The sequence below is a fragment of the Pleurodeles waltl genome, chromosome 3_1 (genome assembly GCF_031143425.1).
Source record: "Pleurodeles waltl isolate 20211129_DDA chromosome 3_1, aPleWal1.hap1.20221129, whole genome shotgun sequence".
Taxonomy (NCBI): Eukaryota; Metazoa; Chordata; class Amphibia; order Caudata; family Salamandridae; genus Pleurodeles; species Pleurodeles waltl.
In genome coordinates, this window is record NC_090440.1 from 411,515,368 (window position 1) to 411,534,206 (window position 18,839).

The 18,839-nt window shown below is 46.3% G+C and overlaps 1 protein-coding gene across 2 annotated transcripts in view; it reads right to left on the reverse strand.

Moving 5' to 3' along the window:
- Positions 1-18,839, reverse strand: part of PRC1 (protein regulator of cytokinesis 1) — a 317,616-nt gene that overhangs the window by 229,157 nt on the left and 69,620 nt on the right. For both annotated transcript variants that reach the window (XM_069222650.1, XM_069222651.1), the window contains exon 7: positions 8,261-8,408. In XM_069222650.1, the coding sequence (XP_069078751.1) occupies positions 8,261-8,408 (148 nt within the window). The remainder of the gene's footprint in view (positions 1-8,260; positions 8,409-18,839) is intronic.

Sequence of the window (18,839 nt, forward strand, 5' to 3'; positions counted from 1 at the left end):
TCACTCAGATATGCCCTCACCTGTGATATAATACAGCCTGCCTTAGGGCTGTAAGGCCTGCTGTAAAACCATCTCAAAGTCAATCACTTCCAACAGCAGGTGAAAATAGGTCAGCTGGTTCCTGCTAATTCTCCAGGCATGAAGGTGGAGGTTCTAGAATTTGGGGTGCAGAACCTTTTCATCTGATTGCAAGAGTGGAGCTGCTGTGGGGGAGACTGGGAGAGCCTACTGGGGTCTGCATATCACATTTTTCTAAGGTAGTTCAGAGCAAACAGGATGACTTGAGCCCAGTCGGGCAATTTCTCAACAATCAAAGAGTGAGGGTTTTGAGGTAAGGTGTAGTGAAGTGGATAACTCCATGTCAACTGAAACATGCCTCAAGGATCCTGTAATGAAAACTGGAAGAACAAAACTGTGGGCAATAGGGCTACTCGTGAATGGGGAAAAGGTCCATCTGAGGTTTAACCCACAGGGTAAAGAATCTGAACCATCTGCTGTGGAGGTGCACTTATGGTCAGCAAAATGATGCAGACTCCAGGTGTCGCATCCAGGCAGACTACCACATGATTGTCAACCAGCCAGATTCCATGCAACAGGTGCAGAGGCCCAGAACTGCCAAGCAGAGAAGACTGAACACCACAACTCCCTGGTTGTTCATACACCACATTTCGGTCTGTCAAAATCTGAACCGAGCGGCAACTAAATGTGAGCAGGAAAGTATTCAAGACCATGCAATTTTTGATCAGCCAGAAAGCAGAGGCCTCTGAACCTACAGTTTTACCAGGTGCACACGCTATGCTAACATAAAAAGGGTCCTACTACTACTGTTGCCATTGCTGGGGCTACACAAAAGGACTGTCCACAAGTCCAATTCTCCTCTACCGGGCACCAGAGAAGGTCTAACACAGTTTTCGAAGGAGATCTAGATGTCCATAGGATTGTCCCCATGCTGCAACGACTACAGGCGGAGACACCACTGGAAAGCTCTCATGTTTGGAGGGACACAATCAGATCACCTTGCAGAAAACGATCTGCACCTAGGTTAGTCCGAATGGCAGGAAAGCAAGCTGGTAGTAGGTAGAACCTACCACAAACAGTGGGTACCTCCAGCACAACTGCAGTAACAGTATGTGAAAATATATATCCTTCAAGTCGAGCAACACCATTTAGTTATTATGGTTCGAGCACCAAAAGAATCAGGACAGCATCTTGAACTTCTCCTTAAACAGGTAAAAGTAGAGCCTGAGTTCCAGAATTGGGTGCCGAACACTGACCAACTTGGGGATCAGGAAGCAGCAGGAATACCGCACATGCCCAATTTCCTTCTCTGGGACCAGAAAAAAAAAAAACAGATCCTTCAGCACAAAAGTCCAGTACTGAACACAATAGGTCCCAATGTCTTTTGATCAAGTTGCCTTAAGTCCATCAGGAGTTGAGCAGTCTCTTTCACAAGACTGTAGATAAGAAAATAAGTTACTTACCTGTAACTCTGGTTCTCCAGTATTGGTATCTTTCATAGATTCACATGCTTGAATCATTCCCCGTCGTCAAAGTGGGAGTCCCACGGTACATAGAAAGCAATAAATAGAGATTTTCTTTTTTTTTTTTTTTTTTTAAGTCAATAGGAAAAAACACATTCAATTGTACAACTATCAGCCTCATTAGAAAAAGCCCAAACTTCAGCCAATCAGGCGAGACCACCCCTTTAGAATCCTCAGCACAGAGGCTCAGTCTCCGCACTAGTGATTACAGGAAAGCAAAAGAGGTGAGCCCCTCTGGGGAGGAGGGTGGGTCACATGTGAATCTATGAAAGATACCAATACTGGAGAACCACAGTTACAGGTAAGTAACTTATTTTCTTCTCCAGTATTGGGGTATCTTTCATAGATTCACATGCTTGAATCAGAGTAGTCCGCAGTAAGAAAGATGGTTGAGTTCTGAAACACCAGAAGCATGCCTGTGCATAATTCATCCTATATGGATTCATATAGGTAATTAACATTTGCAAATCAACCTTCTAAAAGATTATATACATGAATATATACATCTACACAGATATATTTACATGAAAATATCAGAAGGGCAATACGTAGAGGATGGAGGGTAAAAGGTTATTGGCTCACCTTATGCAAATAAATTACTTAACACTGCTTGTCCTACCACGGCATCCATTCTGTCCGTAGCTTGCAGACAGTAGTGCTGGATAAAGGTGTGAGCACGTGTCCACGTTGCCGCTCTGCAGATCTGGCTCAGACGGACTCCAGCGAATAGAGCTGCCAAAGTGGATACCGCTCTAGTGGAGTGCGCTCTGACACTGGATGATAACGGTTTCCCTGCCAACTGGTGGCATAGCTGTATGGCAGAAGAAATCCAGCGCGCTATGGTCTGCTTACTAACGGCTTTGTCTTTATTGGTCCGTCCATAACTAATAAACAGTTGCTAAGATTTACGAAAATTGCTAGTCCTTTGTATATAAAATTTTAAACATCGTTTAATGTCCAGAGAATGTAATGCGCGCTCCGCTGCAGTTTGCGGATTTTGAAAAAATGTTCTCAGAACCACCGGCTCATTTTGATGAAAAGACGATGGAACCTTAGGTATAAATTTTGGATTAGTTCTCAGAATGACCACCTCTGATTTGAATTGGAGGAAAGGTGGTGAGATTGTGAAGGCCTGGATATCGCTAACCCTCTTCGCGGATGTCAAGGCCAGAAGGAGGGCTGTTTTAAAAGAAATGAATTTGAGGTCTACCTTATGAATGGGTTCAAACGGATGCTTCATTAACTGGGAGAGCACAATATTCAAATGCCACTGAGGTGAAGGACGGTGAATCGGCGGAAACATCCTGAACAAGCCCTTAAGAAATTGTTTTATTATTCTGGATGACCATAAAGAAGGTGACTGAGACGTTCGTCAGAAACGGGATATGGCAGCCAGGTGCACTCTAATAGATGAATGCGAAAGGCCGGATTTAGCTAAATGTAATAGATATGGCAGAATCTGTTCAGGAGAGGACTTTAGAGGATGAACGTTGGAAGTTGAACACCATATGCAAAATCTCTTCCACTTGAGCTTATATGTCCTGTTTGTAGACTGAGCCCTGGCACAGGCAAGTACCTCCCTGCAATCTGGAGGAATATCTAGGCCGTCGAATTCATAGAATTCAGGAGCCAGGCTGTTAAACGAAAAAAACGTCGGGTTGGGATGACGGACCTGACCCTGATTCGTTGTTAACAAATCCGGTAGTGTCTTCAGTCGAACGTGAGGCTGCTCCGAGAGCAATAGAAGTTCTGTGAACCAAAACTGCCGTGGCCATTTGGGAGCAATTAATAGAAGTCTGCATGGCTCCCTCTTCATTTTCTGCAGAAGTCTCGGGATGAGTGGAAGCGGGGGAAAAGCGTATGCATAAATCCCTGACCATCTGATCAAAAACGCATTCCCCTTTGATCCCTTCTGCGGTCGCCAGCTTGCGAAGTGTTGGCATTTCTTGTTGTCTCTGGTCGCGAACAGATCCAGACTGGGTTTGCACCAATGACGAAAGAGGCGGTCGAGAACTGATTGAGTTCCCACTCGTGGCAGCTGGTTCGAGTCCTGCTTAAGGCATCTGCCCAGGTGTTGGTGATCCCTGGGAGATGTTCTGCTCTGATGGATAGCCGATGTTGAATTACCCAATGCCACAGCTTCTGTGTTTCTGGCGATAATGCTTGCGATCTTGTGCCCCCCTGTTTGTTGAGGTAATGCATGACTGTGGTATTGTCTGTTCTTATCAAGACTGAAGAACCCTTGATGTTTGTGAGGAAGGACTTGAGTGCCAAGGAAACTGCCCTTAACTCCAATACGTTTATGTGAAGAGTTGACTCTTGAGTGGACCATTTCCCTCTCACTGAAAGATCCTGCAAATGTGCGCCCCATCCCTCTAGGGATGCATCTGTTATAATGTGCACTGGCTTGTCCTTCAGGAATGAAAGACCTTCTGAGATGAGGGGCGTATCCTTCCACCATTTGAGAGCTTGTTTTGCTGATGGGGTTATCCGAATTACATCGTCGAAAGAACCTTCTATTTGTTTCCATTGATTGTCTAACTGCTGTTGAAGTGTTCTCATGTGCAGACGACAGTTTTCTATCAATGGAATGCAAGACGAAAGCATCCCCAGAAAAGACTTGTAAGTCCACACAGAAGCAGACCTTCTTTTGCTGAGACGTGCTGCTAAACCTCGAAGTTTCTTTCGTCTGTCGTGTGAAGCAAAGCCTTTTGCTTGGACTGTGTCCAAGACGGCTCCTAGAAAAAAAGTGATGTTCTGGGAAGGATCTAGATGAGACTTGGGGTAATTGACTGTCAAGCCTAGTGTTCCGAAAAGAGATAGACATGTCTTCGTGTCCCTGGCAGCTTTTGACGTTGTTCGTGCCTTTATTAGCCAGTCGTCTAAATACGGGAACACTTGTATCCCTAGTTGCCTGAGATGGGCTGCAACCGGTGCCAAAACTTTGGTGAATACTCTTGGGGCCGACCTGAGACCAAAGGGCAACACTCTGAACTGGTAGTGAGTGCCTACAACCCTGAATCGTAAGAATTTCCGATGACTGGGGTGAATGGGAATGTGGAAATATGCGTCCTGGAGATCTAAGGATGTCATAAAGTCCCCTCGGTTGAGTAGGCGCAGGACGTCTTGAAGGGAGATCATGCGAAAAGATTGCTTCTTGAGGTATTTGTTGAGAGAACGAAGATCTAAAATAGGTCTCCAGTCTCCTGTCTTTTTCCGTATAAGGAAGAAGTGGGAGTAAAAACTTGTTCCCCTCTGGCTCCTTGGTACGATCTCTATTGCTCCCTTCTTCATTAAGATAGTAATCTGTTCCAGAAGTTCGTTGAGATGGGCTGGCGGGGGACCTCTTGGTGGCACATGAGGGGGAGGCTGGTTGAATTCTAGTGTATGTCCTCGGTTGACAATATCGAGTACCCATTTGTCTGAAGTAATTTTGGACCACTGGTGGAGGAACTTGGAAATTCTGCCCCCTATTAGAGTGTTAATATAGGGGCTGGGTGCAGGTATCCAATGAAGGTCAGTGTTTTCTTGCCATCTCCTTGGTCTTGTAAGTCGACTTTCCTCTCGCTTGTTGCCTGAAATGCGTGGATGACTGTTGTCGAAAGGAATGTGGTTGTTGCTGGCCAAAGGTGGAACGAAACTGTCCCTGGTAAGAGGAGTATTGGCGATACTGATGTGCGCCTCCTCTATAAGAAAAGGTTCCTCTCCCTCTCGCTCCCCGAAAGGGCTGTCTCTTGTATTGCAATGTTGCCAGAGATCTGGCTGTCTCAGTGTCTGCTTTAATGGATTGTAACGCATCATCCACATGCTTGCCAAACAGAAGCTCGCCATCATACGGCAGGTCCAGGATCTTTAATTGTACTTCTGGCCTAATAGAAGTAGCTTTCAGCCACCCTTGACGCCTGAGTACGGCCGCTCTGGCTAACTGGCGAAAACCTGTAGACGAGACGTCTATGGCGCAGTCTATGATTTCAGCCGAGATCTTTTCACCCTCCTGTGGAATTTTGCGCGCTTGTGCTCTACTATCTTCAGGTAACATGTCTATAAACTGCGACATCAGACCACATCTGGCGGTCGTACCTTCCTAGGATTGCTAGGGAATTTGCTGCTCTAACTGTAGTGGCCACCATCGTTGAGAACTTTTTCCCAATGGAATCCAATCGACGTCCTTCCTTGTATGGTGGAGGGGGGGGGGGGCCAGTCAGGGATGTCGATGGATTTCTGGACCTTCTCTGAGCTGCCTGCGATATGACCGAGTCTGGTTTAGGGTGACTAACCAGACATGCTGGAGAATTGTCCGGTGCTTTATATTTCTTCTCAAGTCTCGGTAAGACTGCGGGAATAGAGGATGGAGTCTGCATGACCTTAAGGCCCTCCTCCCAAATGAAGTCATCAATGGGTATAGCCCTTACAGACTTCCTAGTATCCTCTTTGAAGTCATAAAGAAAACAGTCTGACTGCTTTGATGTTATTGGCAGTTGGAATCTTTTTGCAGCTCTTTCCATCAAACTATGAAAGCCACCAATATCCTGCGGTGGAGAGTCTACTGGTGGTGGCGTAGAAGGAGATGGTGTACGAATTTGATATTCATCCCATTCTAGAATGAGTGAGTCAGTGCCCTGAATTTCACCTTCTTCCTGCTCGTCCTCAGATGAAGGTGGAGCAATATCCTGTCCCGATGAAGGAGCTGTGGTAGGATCAGGAAATTCAGATGGTCTAGCAGGGGTGGACACTGGTGTATGCGGAGGTTGCACCGGGGTAGAAGAGCCAGGAGGAGGAAATCTAGAATAATAATCCTGCATCATCTGCTGTAGGTTAGCTATCAACGAGACAGGCATCTGAACTGTCTGCTCCTGCTGCTCTTGAAGTTGCAGGTGACTGATTCTGCTGATCCGAATAAGGCTGGCCATCTTCATCTTCATCTTCCTCCTGACACTTAATCCGTAGCTCAGATGGGCTACGTGCCACCAGGAAGAAACCATCATCAGAATATACATCATCTTCATCCTCCTCGTCAGCAAAGAGGTGTTGTGGAGGTACTGGTGTGACTTTACTGGGTGATGTATGTGATGGAAGTAGGAGAGAAGACTTGCTCTTTATTGGTACAATTCCCTGTGGCAGGTAAGGAGATGCTCCAAAATGTTTGTGTATCGGATCAGGGTATTGAGCCGTCGACGGAGCGTTCGTCGATGGTGTTCTCGTCGACAGTGTAGGCGTTGACAGAGCCGTCGTCAGTGGAGCCGTTATCGGTGCTGTGAGCGTCGACGAAGTTGCCGTCGACGGTGCCAACGTCGACAAGGTTTCCGTCGACGGGGCTACCGCTGAGGGGATTGCGGTTGATGGGTGTGTCGCCGTCGCTGCTTTAGTCGGTGAGATCGTCGACGAAGAACTTCTGAATTTACTCGATGAGTGCGTCGACGGTAGAGATTTCATCTTTTTACCCGTCGACGGTTTCTTTGTAATCTTCAAGGTGCGAGCCGACAATGGGCCGTATTTCAAGCTCACCGGATGTTATAGTCGTAGATGACAGTGGAGACGAGGTAACGATCATTGGCGACGATGGAGCCGTAAACGTGGCCGTCGCTGTTGTCGTCGATGAAGGAAGGCGTGCCGTCGACGATGCGCTCGTCGACGGTGTGGATTTCCTGGACGTCGACGGTGGCAGGGAACTTGAAGGTCTTTTGAGCTTCTTTGAGGAGGAAGCAGGTGTAGATGGCTCTGAGCGAACCTTACCACCCATTTCTCTGGATGTTGAAGCTCGTTCCTCCGGCCGGTCCTTAAATGCATGCAACTTCTTGGCTGACTTACTGCTCTTGGGGGAGAAGCTCTCCACAGACCTCTTCCTCTTCTTTGAGGCCACTGATGTGTCGCTGTCCTCCTCCTCAGAAAAGGCTTCTCTGGCCTTTCTTTTCTGAAGCCAAAGTAAGAGCCTGGCTTCTCTGTCTCTGAGTCTTGTTGGGAAGGGTCCTGCAGATCTTACAGTCTTTGACCTTATGCTCTGGATGGAGACAGTATATGCATTCCTTGTGAGGGTCCTCACAGTAAAGTCTTAACTTTCCACAGGTCCCACAAGGTCTAAACAAACCTTTTCTTGCTGTAGACATGATGGAATAATGCTACAGTAGGAACAAAAGTGAAAATTGTAGATTATCTCTTGAAGAGAAAGAAAACTGAGCAGAGCTCAGGGAGACTCCCTTACACACGACGTGCAGTAGAAAATCTGAGAGATTGAGCCTCTGTGCTGAGGATTCTAAAGGGGTGGTCTCGCCTGATTGGCTGAAGTTTAGGCTTTTTCTAATGAGGCTGATAGTTGTACAATTGAATGTGTTTTTTCCTATTGACTTAAAAAAAAAAAAAAAAATTCTCTATTTATTGCTTTCTATGTACCGTGGGACTCCCACTTCGACGACGGGGAATGATTCAAGCATGTGAATCTATGAAAGATACCCTAATACTGTCGAAAGAATAGTTATGGAAGCTTTTTTTTTAAAACATTCATCTGAGGAGCCAGATAACCACCCCTGCTAAAGGAACTAAGGCCTTCCAAAGGATTATTCAGTACAATCAGATTCACCCATCTGAAAGTAAATATTGGTTCAGTTGGTGAGAACCACAAATAAAGAAAAAGTTGGACATTGAACAGATATGCAGTGTGAAACCAAAGGAATTCAATGATATAACAAGGACAGTTAGGCTAATAAATAAATTAAATCACGTACCATCATCAAAAGGTGAAAAGGCTTTCCTCTGCTCAACACTGTAGAAGCACTTATCCCAGTAGGATATCAATTCGGCTCTAATTTCTTTTATAAAGTGTTGTAGATTTTCCACCTTAAGTACCTCTAATCGTTCCACTTCATTTTGCAACTGGAAAAAGAAGGAAAAAATGAAACCATTTCTGAGAAATAAAAATAAAAAACTGTAAATTATGTAACAAATGACTGAGATTTAATACATTTTAGGCTGCTAGAAAAGTGAAAATACTCAAGTTACAAAATGACGTAAAAATAGGAAGAAAGAATAGGGATTAAATGATTTTTAGAACCAGGCAAGAATGGTATCCTTCAGGTTCACAATGCTCAAAGATTCAGCTTCCTAGTCTTAAAATAATTGCTATAGCTCCCACCTTCAGCTGGATGTGACCAAAAACTTCACTTAAACTTCACACTGAGTTCAGGCTGCATTTTACATGTTTGCTTGCTTTCACTGCAGAAAAAGCAGTGGTATAAAACTAGTTTCACAAGAAACTTTGAAATACATGAAATATTTCACAGATCCTGGTAAAATCTTGATTTAATCATTTTAATGATATAGTAAGCTGGCTATTTATGTAGTGTACTAATGTAAGGTGACACTATGCAGATAGTCCAGGGCGACCCTTATTGGCTCACGGGGTTAATGCAATAACCCTAAAAGCACTCTTGTGGTAGTATGGGCGAGCAGTTAAGCTTATCAGAGTATAGTGTTAAGCATTTATTCCACACACACAGCCAGTAAACGAGACACAAACTCAAAGAAATAGGACACCAAGTTATACAGATTTTTACATTAGACACTGAGATCACCATAAATGGGAAAAGGTACTTTTAGAGTTATCAATTTTCAAGTCAAAGAAAAGTACACTTAGACTGCAGTTTCAAGCTGTATTGTTATCCTATCGGTAATAAACATATACAGCATTCAGGCACTTCGCAACAACATACAGGACCAGTCTTTAGGAGATAAGGTGAGTATGGGGAAAAGTCAGAGGCAGCACCAACAGTCCACTTCGGGAGGCACTGGATCATCAGAGTGCAGAGGTGGGTTACAGCATCAGGTGCCCGATTCATTTTAATATCAAATGTCCTGAGGTAAAGAGGCTGCAAGTGAGGGCATGGTAACCAGTCCGGCTGAACTCAAAGAGGGGCTCAGGTCTAGAGCACGCAGGGACACAGTCGGTCCCCTTGAATTCTGGCTGTGGGGTTCGTGTGCAGTGAGAATTTGAAGAATCGAGTCAAGCTGCTGTAGAGCCTCCCAGTTCTGAAGAAAGACACTGCAGGCGGCAACTGGGGTCTCAGCACTCCATGGGCACCACCATCTCCTTCGGACTCGAGCTGTGGGGCTCAGGTGCAGAGCTACTTGGAGTCATCAGGTCACAGCAATTAGAGACTTCATCTGCGTCTTGGTTCAGCAGAAGAGGAGCAAAACAGGACAGCTGGGTCCCTCTCAACGAGGACTCAACTGTCCCTAAAGTACTTCGAAGTTCTGGTCCGTTTTCCTCAGGGTTGGTGCCCAGGCTGGACACAACTAGGCTTGGCTGCGGCAACTGCTCTGGTACCCAGAGTATTGGCGCTGTCGGGCTCCTGCAGGGGTCAGCGTCTCAACACTTGCTAGGGAGACAGGACTGGTCTCCTAGAGCCTCAGTGACCTCTTCCTGGTACCTTGCCCCCTCATTGGACCCCGATGGTCAGCAACACGGTGGACCGGACAGCTGCGTGCAGTGCCTGCAGATGCAGATGAGTAGCTCCTCTACTTTCCCTATTTTTCCTGGTTGTTGAGTTATGGGACAGTCCCCCAGGGATTTTGGGGAGGGTGTCCAGCTCTTTAAGAAGTTGGTCCAGCAACTGTTGAAGTGCAAGCAGCCTGGCAGAGTTGTGTGTCAATCTTTGGTGCAGGTCTTCAGTTCTCTCACTCAGTCGGTCTCCCTTCTTTTGCGGTTCCCAGTAGTTGAAGTCTTGTCTTTATCTGCTTTCCTGGTGTCAGAGGGTCCCCTAAATACTCAATTTAGGGGCATTAAGGGAAGTGAAGGGTAGTATTGGGGTCACTTTGCCTCCTAGATGACCACTTCCTGAGACTTGTAGGAGTTCCTAATTCCACCACACACAAGATGGTATTCTCCTCTTCACATTCATTTCTGGCTGCCCCACCTCCAGGGGTGTGTCCCGCCTGCAAGTGCAACCTGCCTTCCAGCTATCTAATTTCCTGCCTGTCCTGGTGCCAAATGAGCCTCAGGACTGGGGGAAGCTGGGGTCGCCTATCAAAGGCGGAGGGACTTTGAAGTCCCTAGCCTTGGTATGCAGATTTACCAGCCATCCTGTTGGCAGAGGTGGTAGCACCTTCTGCCAGAGAAGGCATTGTTTCCGACCTCAGAGAACAGGTCGGCAACTCATCTGTGGTGGCAGGCTGCTTGATAACAGTCAGCCAGCACATTAGAGGACTAGTAGGTTTCAAGGGCATCTGTAAGTTGCCCTTTGGGTGCATGTCATAATAAATCCAATACTGACATCAGTATGGATTTGTTAAGACAAGGTGCTTCATATATACCATACTATGTTCTTTGCAGCCATCATGAAGCTAGGTCACTTGTGATGACCAGTGTCCAGTACATGTTCCAAGATGGCTGGCCAGTCACATGCAATGCCTAGTAATATAACTAGACATCACAGGGGCATATGTGCTCATGCAGACATGCGCTCGCATGTATTATAATGCGCCCTGTCTTAGGCCTCTTAAGGCGTGTTGTAGGGGTGACCAGCATTTAAAGCATGCAGTGACTTTGGCAGGGCACACAGTGAGTGAGCCATGTAGTGTTTTCACTCAGAGCTTGCACTCTGACATGCAGTCTGCGATGGCAGGCTCTGTGCAATTCGGTAGTGGGTCCCTCAGTGGCATAAAATATGCTGCAGCCCTTATGGACATTCTTTTTAATACAGTACCCATGCCATAGGTACCAGGGGTACCATTTACTATGGACTTACAGGGGTGCCAAAGTCCTTTGCCAATTATGGAACAATCAGAAATACCTTGTTTTCAGGAAAGGGCACTGGAACCAAGATCTGGGTAGCAAACCTCAGTGCACTGTCATAGTAGAGTTTCTTACAAATAACCATTCACAAACCATCCTACAGCTCGTTATCATTGGGGCTACTGGGATTGAGTGTATTAAGAAGATATTTTGTGGCAGAGTTTCTAAATTATGCAGCAAAAAACACAAATTATGCAGCATATTCTCTGTTGGCCTACATCAAGTCAGTATGTAGAGCTAGTGATCTTGCAACTGCTGGGGATGTTCTGATTGGGGAATCAAACCCACTGATTGGGGCCTGGGGAGGGACACTGGAGGAAGCTGTAGATGCAAGCATTTCATTTACTCCAGTGTGTTAATCTGGTTGTAGTTGCTGACATCATATCTGATAGCTGTGTTAAAAAACAGTGCACAATGGGGGACAAGTGTGTTGAATGCAAGGCCTACATGTAGTACCATGTTCCTTTTGATGTCAGAGTAGGATATCTATGTTGATAGCTTCACTATTGTTATAGGTTAATGGCTATGTAACACTGAAGCAAATAATGTAATTTAAAAAAAAAAAAGTTACCAAAAAAATCTGTATGTAGCACTGAGCAATGTGCGTGCGCTGTATGCACGTGTTGGGTGTATCTGTGCTTATGAACGGTACAATAATGGAAGATTTGGGGTTTCATTTTGAGAGACCCTGTACGGATGGGAGAAGCATTAAGAGGTAGAGAACTCCGCCCCCCTTACCTGCACCCCCAGACAGATTTGTGGATTGCTGTAGTCCTGTGATCAGAGTGGGGGACACAAACTGGAAGATGGTACAATTCAAACGGGTGCTCTTTGATTCACAAAAGGTCACTGAAAGGAGTCCTGAACACAGCTCAGAAAAGAGATGGGGGCTGATAAGGGAATCACAAAGAGTACTACTGGGGGCTCTGGGGAATCTTTTGAAAAATATTAGCAGGAGTCAATCCAGATCCAATCGTCTCACAACACAGAACATGGGACTGCTGCAGAGTAGAGTTTTGTACAGTTCAGTACAGTGGAGTGCAGTGTTGTACAACAGAGTGGTGAAGATTATTTAAGTGTAGTGTTGTATGATGGAGTGCCATTTGTGAGAACACAGTACATGGTAGATTGGTTAGTTATAGTTAGTATTGTCTGATAGTGAGCTGAAAAATGTGTGTATAGAGATTTGCTATTTATAGTAATTTGAAGGTGGTGCATGAATTGTAAACGCAAGTTATAACTTTATAATTTTAATCTTTATGTTTTACTTTGAATTTCAATGTTAAAAAAAAAAGAAAGAAAGGTGTTTTAAATCGTAGAGTACAGTGTTATCGAGTGCAGTGTCAAACAGTACAGTGCAGGAGAGTTTGTAAAGTCTAGTATTGTAGAGGAGTTTTGTAGAGTGCAAGAATATAGTGGCAGATCATACAGTGTAGTAAAGAGTTTTACGACAGTGGCATAGTGTTTTAAACTGTAGTCAAGTACTGCAGAGTGGAGCAGCAAGTCTGTGAGAGTGGTGTAAAGTGTTTTACAGTGGAGTGGGGTGAAGCACAGTGTCAGAGTGGAGCATAGACAAGTGCAGTGTCCGTACAGTGGAGGGGGGTGTCGTGGGAGAGCATGTCGTAGAGTGCTGTGTCATTTAGGAGCAGAGAGGTGTCACTGAGTCACAATATAGTAGAGTGGGCATGTAAGGAAATGCCTCCTTGGCATGGTTACCCCCCGACTTTTTTGCCTTTGCTGATGCTAAGTTTTGATTTGAAAGTGGGTGAGGCCTGCTAATCAGGCCCCAGCACCAGTGTTCTTTCCCTAACCTGTTCTTTTGTTTCCACAATTTGCACACCCTGGCACCCAGGTAAGTCCCTTGTAACTGGTACCCCTGGGATGCCAGGGAAGGTCTCGAAGGGCTGCAACATGTCTTATGCCACCCAGGGGACCCCTCACTCAGCACAGACACACTGCTTGCCAGCTTGTGTGTGCTAGTGGGGATAAAAAGACTAAGTCGAAATGGCACTCCCCTCAGGGTGCCATGCCAACCTCACACTGCCTACAGGTATAGATAAGTCACCCCTCTAGCAGGCCTTACAGCCCTAAGGCAGGGTGCACTATACCATAGGTGAGGGCATAAGTGCATGAGCACTATGCCCCTACAGTGTCTAAGCAAAACCTTAGACATTGTAAGTCCAGGGTAGCCATAAGAGTATATGGTCTGGGAGTCTGTCATACACGAACTCCACAGCACCATAATGGCTACACTGAAAACTGTGAAGTTTGGTATCAAACTTCTCAGCACAATAAATGCACACTGATGCCAGTGTACATTTTATTGTAACATACACCCCAGAGGGCACCTTAGAGTTGCCCCCCTGAAACCTTAACCGACTACCTGTGTAGGCTGACTGGTTTTAGCAGCCTGCCACACACCAGACATGTTGCTGGCCACATGGGGAGAGTGCCTTTGTCACTCTGTGGCTAGTAACAAAGCCTGCACTGGGTGGGAATGCTTCTCACCTCCCCCTGCAGGAACTGTAACACCTGGCGGTGAGCCCCAAAGGCTCCCCCCCTTTGTTACAGCACCCCAGGGCATTCCAGCTAGTGGAGTTGCCCGCCCCCTCTGGCCACGGACCCACTTTTGGCGGCAAGGTCGGAGGAGATAATGAGAAAAACAAGGAGGAGTCACTGGCCAGTCAGGACAGCCACTAAGACATCCTGAGCTGAGGTGACTGACTTAGAAATCCTCCATCTTGCAGATAGAGGATTCCCCCAGTAGGGATAGGAATGTGCCCCCCTCCCCTCAGGGAGGAGGCACAAAGAGGGTGTAGCCACCCTCCGGCGAGTAGCCATTGGCTACTAACCCCCCCAGACCTAAACACACCCCTAAATTCTGTATTTAGGGACTCCCCAGAACCTAGGAACTCAGATTCCTGCAACCTAAGAAGAAGAGGACTGCTGAACTGAAAACCTGCAGAGAAGACGGAGAAACTGCTTTGGCCCCAGCTCTACCGGCCTGTCTCCCCACTTATAAAGACACTGCTCCAGCGACATGTTCCATAGGGTCCAGCGACCTCTGAAGCCTCAGAGGACTGCCCTGCATTTAGAAGTACCAAGAACTCCAGAGGACAGTGGCTCTGTTCCACAAAAACTGCAACTTTGAACCAACACACGTTTCCCGCCGGAAGCGTGAAACTTTGCACTCTGCAACCGACACCCCCGGCTCGACTTGTGGAGAACAAACACCACAGGGAGGACTCCCCGGTGACTACGAGACCGTGAGTAGCCAGAGTTGACCCCCCTGAGCCCCCACAGCAACGCCTACAGAGGGAATCCAGAGGCTTCTCCTGACCGCGACTGCCTGCTTCAAAGACCCGACACCTGGTAAAGGCACTGCATCCGCAGCCCCCAGGACCCAAAGGATCCGACCTCCAGTGCAGGAGCAACCCCCAGGTGGCCCTCTCCCTTGCCCAGGTGGTGGCTACCCCGAGGAGCCCCCCCCCCCCCCCGCTTTTCCTGCCTGCATCGCTGAAGAGACCCCTTGGTCTCCCATTGAATCCTATTGCGAACCAGACACTTGTTTGCACACTGCACCCGGCCGCCCTGTGCCGCTGAAGGTGTACTTTTTTTGTGGACTTGTGTGTCCTCCCCCCCCCCGGTGCCCTACAAACCCCCCCCTGGTCTGCCCTCCGAAGACGCGGGTACTTACCTGCTGGCAGACTGGAACCAAGGGGACCTTCTCCATTGAAGCCTGTGCGTTTTGGGGACCACTTTGACCTCTGCACCTGACCGGCCCTGAGCTGCTGGTGTGGTAACTTTGCGGTTGCTCTGGACCCCCAATGGTGGGCTACCTTGGACCCAAACTTGAACCCCGTAGGTGGTTTACTTACCTGCAAAAACTAACAAACACTTACCTCCCCCAGGAACTGTTGAAAATTGCAGTGTCTAGTTTTAAAATAGCTATATGTCATTTATGTGAAAACTGTATATGCTATTTTGCTAATTCGAAGTTCCTAAAGTACCTACCTGAAATACTTTTCATTTGAAGTATTACTTGTAAATCTTGAACCTGTGGTTCTGAAAATAAACTTAGAAAATATATTTTTCTATACAAAAACCTATTGGCCTGGAATTGTCTCAGAATGTGTGTTCCTGATTTATTGCTTATGTACAACACATTCTTAACACTACTCCTTTGATAAGCCTACTGCTCGACCACACTACCACAAAATAGAACATTAGAATTATCTCTTTTTGCCACTATCTTACCTCTAAGGGGAACCCTTGGACTCTGTGCATACTATTCCTTACTTTGAAATAGTGCATACAGAGCCAACTTCCTGCAGGTACAGAGGAGAGTGTAGTACAATGTTGCAGAGGGGACTTACATACAGTAAAGTATAGTGTCAACAGTGGAGCATCACAGCAGGCTATGGTATATTGGAGTAGAGTGGAAAACAGTGAAGTGGGGTAGCGCATAATGGAATAAACAGTCAAGGTGGAGGTCCATGCCGTAGACTATTCTGGCTCGGAGTGCAGTAGAGTAGAGTGAAACCGCATACCCTTGAGGAAAGTGTCAAGTTGTAGTACATTCCTGTACAGTAGTGTAGTGATGGGTCGTACAGTACTGGGAAGTGTTGTAGACTACAGTAGAGAGGCATACAGTCTAGTAGCGTTTTGTGGAGGGGTGCACAGTGTTGTAGAGTGGATGGACATACAGGGTTATAGATTGCAGTAGCAGAGTGGAGAACTGTTTCTGAGTAAAGTGCAGTAAAGTAGAGTGCAGTGGCATACAGTGCTGTATACTGAGCTAGAGTATCATAGCGTGGTTTAGAGAAGAGCTTTGTACAGTGGCATGCAGTATAGTACAATTGAGTGTAGAGTACAGACTGCAGTAAAGTGTTGGAGAGTGGAATACAGTTCAGCCAAGTGCTGTGGAGTTGTATAAAGTACAGTAGTATGTCAAACAGTGGAGCTGCCTAGAGTGCATTGTTGAACAGCAGCAGAGCAGAGTGAAGAAAAGTCTTACAGTGGAGAGACATAACGTAGTGTAAAGTATAATAGAGTATGATGGTGTGTGATATAGTAGAGAAACTTAGTGGAGCACACTAGTGTAGGTAGTAAACTGTTATAAACTGAAGTTGGTCTTGCAGAGTGGAGTGTGCTGTTGGGTATAGAAAAAAGTGTCATATAGTGGACCACAGTGTTGTACAACAGGGTATACAAGCACAGAGTGGAGTATAGAGTTAGACAGTGGCACGTATAGGGATAGAGTCGAGAAGAGTGCCGTAGAGTGTCATAAATTGTAATAGACTTTTATAGAGTTGAGTTATATAGAGTGGAGGAGTGTGTCAAACAGTGGAGTAGAGTGGCGTGTACTGTAGTGGCGTAGAGGATTCCTGTACAGTGGAACAGCATAAAGTGGGATACCCAACATTGAAGTGTAAAAGAGTAGAGTGATATACAGTGGTGTCTCATGAGTAGGGTGCAGTGGATTAATGTAAAGTGGCATGCATTAAAGTGGTGCAGAGTTGAGGAAACAGTTATAAATTGGAGTGGCGTCTCAAAAAGTAGAGCGGAGTGCTGTCGTAAAGTGATGGAAACTGTTGTAGAGTGCTGTACAACAGTGTACAGGCATGGAGTGCTGTGATGTAGACTGGAGAGGCATACAGTGGATTGGGGTAGAGTGCAATACCATACAGTAGAGTGGGAAAGACTGAAGTTGCATAACATGTAATAGTGAACAGTGGAGTGGCAGAGAATGGAATAGCGCTAAGTGGAGTAGTGTAGAACAGTGTACAGTGCAGTGGCGTACACTGGACTGGAATAGCATACGTTGGAGAGGCATCCATTGGACTACCATAGAACGGAGTGAGTAGAGTGGCATACAGTGGAATAGCGTGGGGTGCTATAGAGTGAAATAGTATACAGTGGAGTAGCGTACAGTTTAGTGGTGTATTTTTTTAAAACATTTTTAAATAAGCTTACGGAATGAACTTCGAGTACTGTTATTACACCGTATTTCTTTTTTTGAAAATATTTTTTCAAAAAGTTGTGCAGTACTTTTTGTATTTATGTGGTATTCTGTACACTTTAAGGAATTAATTAAGAATTGTAAACACACTATACTACACTATGGGCCTCATTCTCACCCTGGCGGTAATTACCGCCAGGGCGGAGGGCGGCGGTAGCACCGCCAACAGGCTGGCGGTGCTCCGCCGGGCATTCTGACCGCGGCGGTACAGCCGCGGCCAGAAGCGGAAAGCCGGCGGGCTACCGCCGACTTTCCGCTGCCCGTCTGAATCCTCCATGGCGGCGGAGCGCGCTCCGCCGCCATGGGGATTCAGACACCCCCTACCGCCATCCTGTTCATGGCGGCTCTCCCGCCATGAACAGGATGGCGGTAGGGGGTGCCGCGGGGCCCCTGCCGTGCCCATGGCTATGGCATGGGCACGGCAGGGGCCCCCGTAAGAGGGCCCCAAAAAGTATTTCAGTGTCTGCCCAGCAGACACTGAAATACGCGACGGGTGCAACTGCACCCGTCGCACCTTCCCACTCCGCCGGCTCAATTCTGAGCCGGCATCCTAGTGGGAAGGTTGATTTGCCCTGGGCTGGCGGGCGGCCTTTTGGCGGCCGCCCGCCAGCCCAGGGCAAATGTCAGAATCACCGCCGCGGTCTTTCGACTGCGGTGCGGTGTTCTGACGGCGGTACCTTGGCGGACGGCCTCCGCCGTCCGCCAAGGTCAGAATGACCGCCTATATCTGTGAAAGTGTTTAAATAAATATTTTAGAAAAAATTAAATACTGCAGTACTTCCCAGGTAGTATCACAGTACTACATAACATTTTTTTTTAAATATATACAAACAAATTATTTTTCCCTACCTATACCCACGTTAATAAAAAGTGGTAATAGGTAAGGAAACAATATAAAACCCAATACCTATTTCTAAGACCCTAAGCCAGAACACTGGCAAAATGGCTGCCTTAAACCTTTGTAAAAGTAGTAATTATCCAATCATATGACTTGTCACCACCATGTGCCGCAGAAGTTTCACAAAATTTCGCAAAAGTAACATTGTCACACATCTCATTATGTTTAAATGCCTTATAACTTAAATACTTACCCTACTTACCTGCAGAACTCCAAGATCTGTGCACCATAATGTAAAATCCTGCTAAATTTCATGTAAATCCGTTCAGCTGTTTGAGCTACGTTGAATAAATGCCCTATGGAAAATGATTTGGTGGATAAACAAGTTTTGTGACCTCCTCGATCCCACTGACCAACCACCCCCCCCTTTATCTTTGAACCTCAAAGATTCACCACAAAAATGTACATCACAAAAAGTAGAAAATGCTATAGGTCTGGAAAGTTTTGTTGTGATTCACCAAACAGTTGGAAAGTTATTAGGGAGTAGAAATCTGAGGAATTCCTTTCTCTGGGAATCCTAACTATAACTGCAATGTGACAAACAGATTTAATTTGATTTCTCTCTTGCATTGTATTTATTACTTTACATAATTA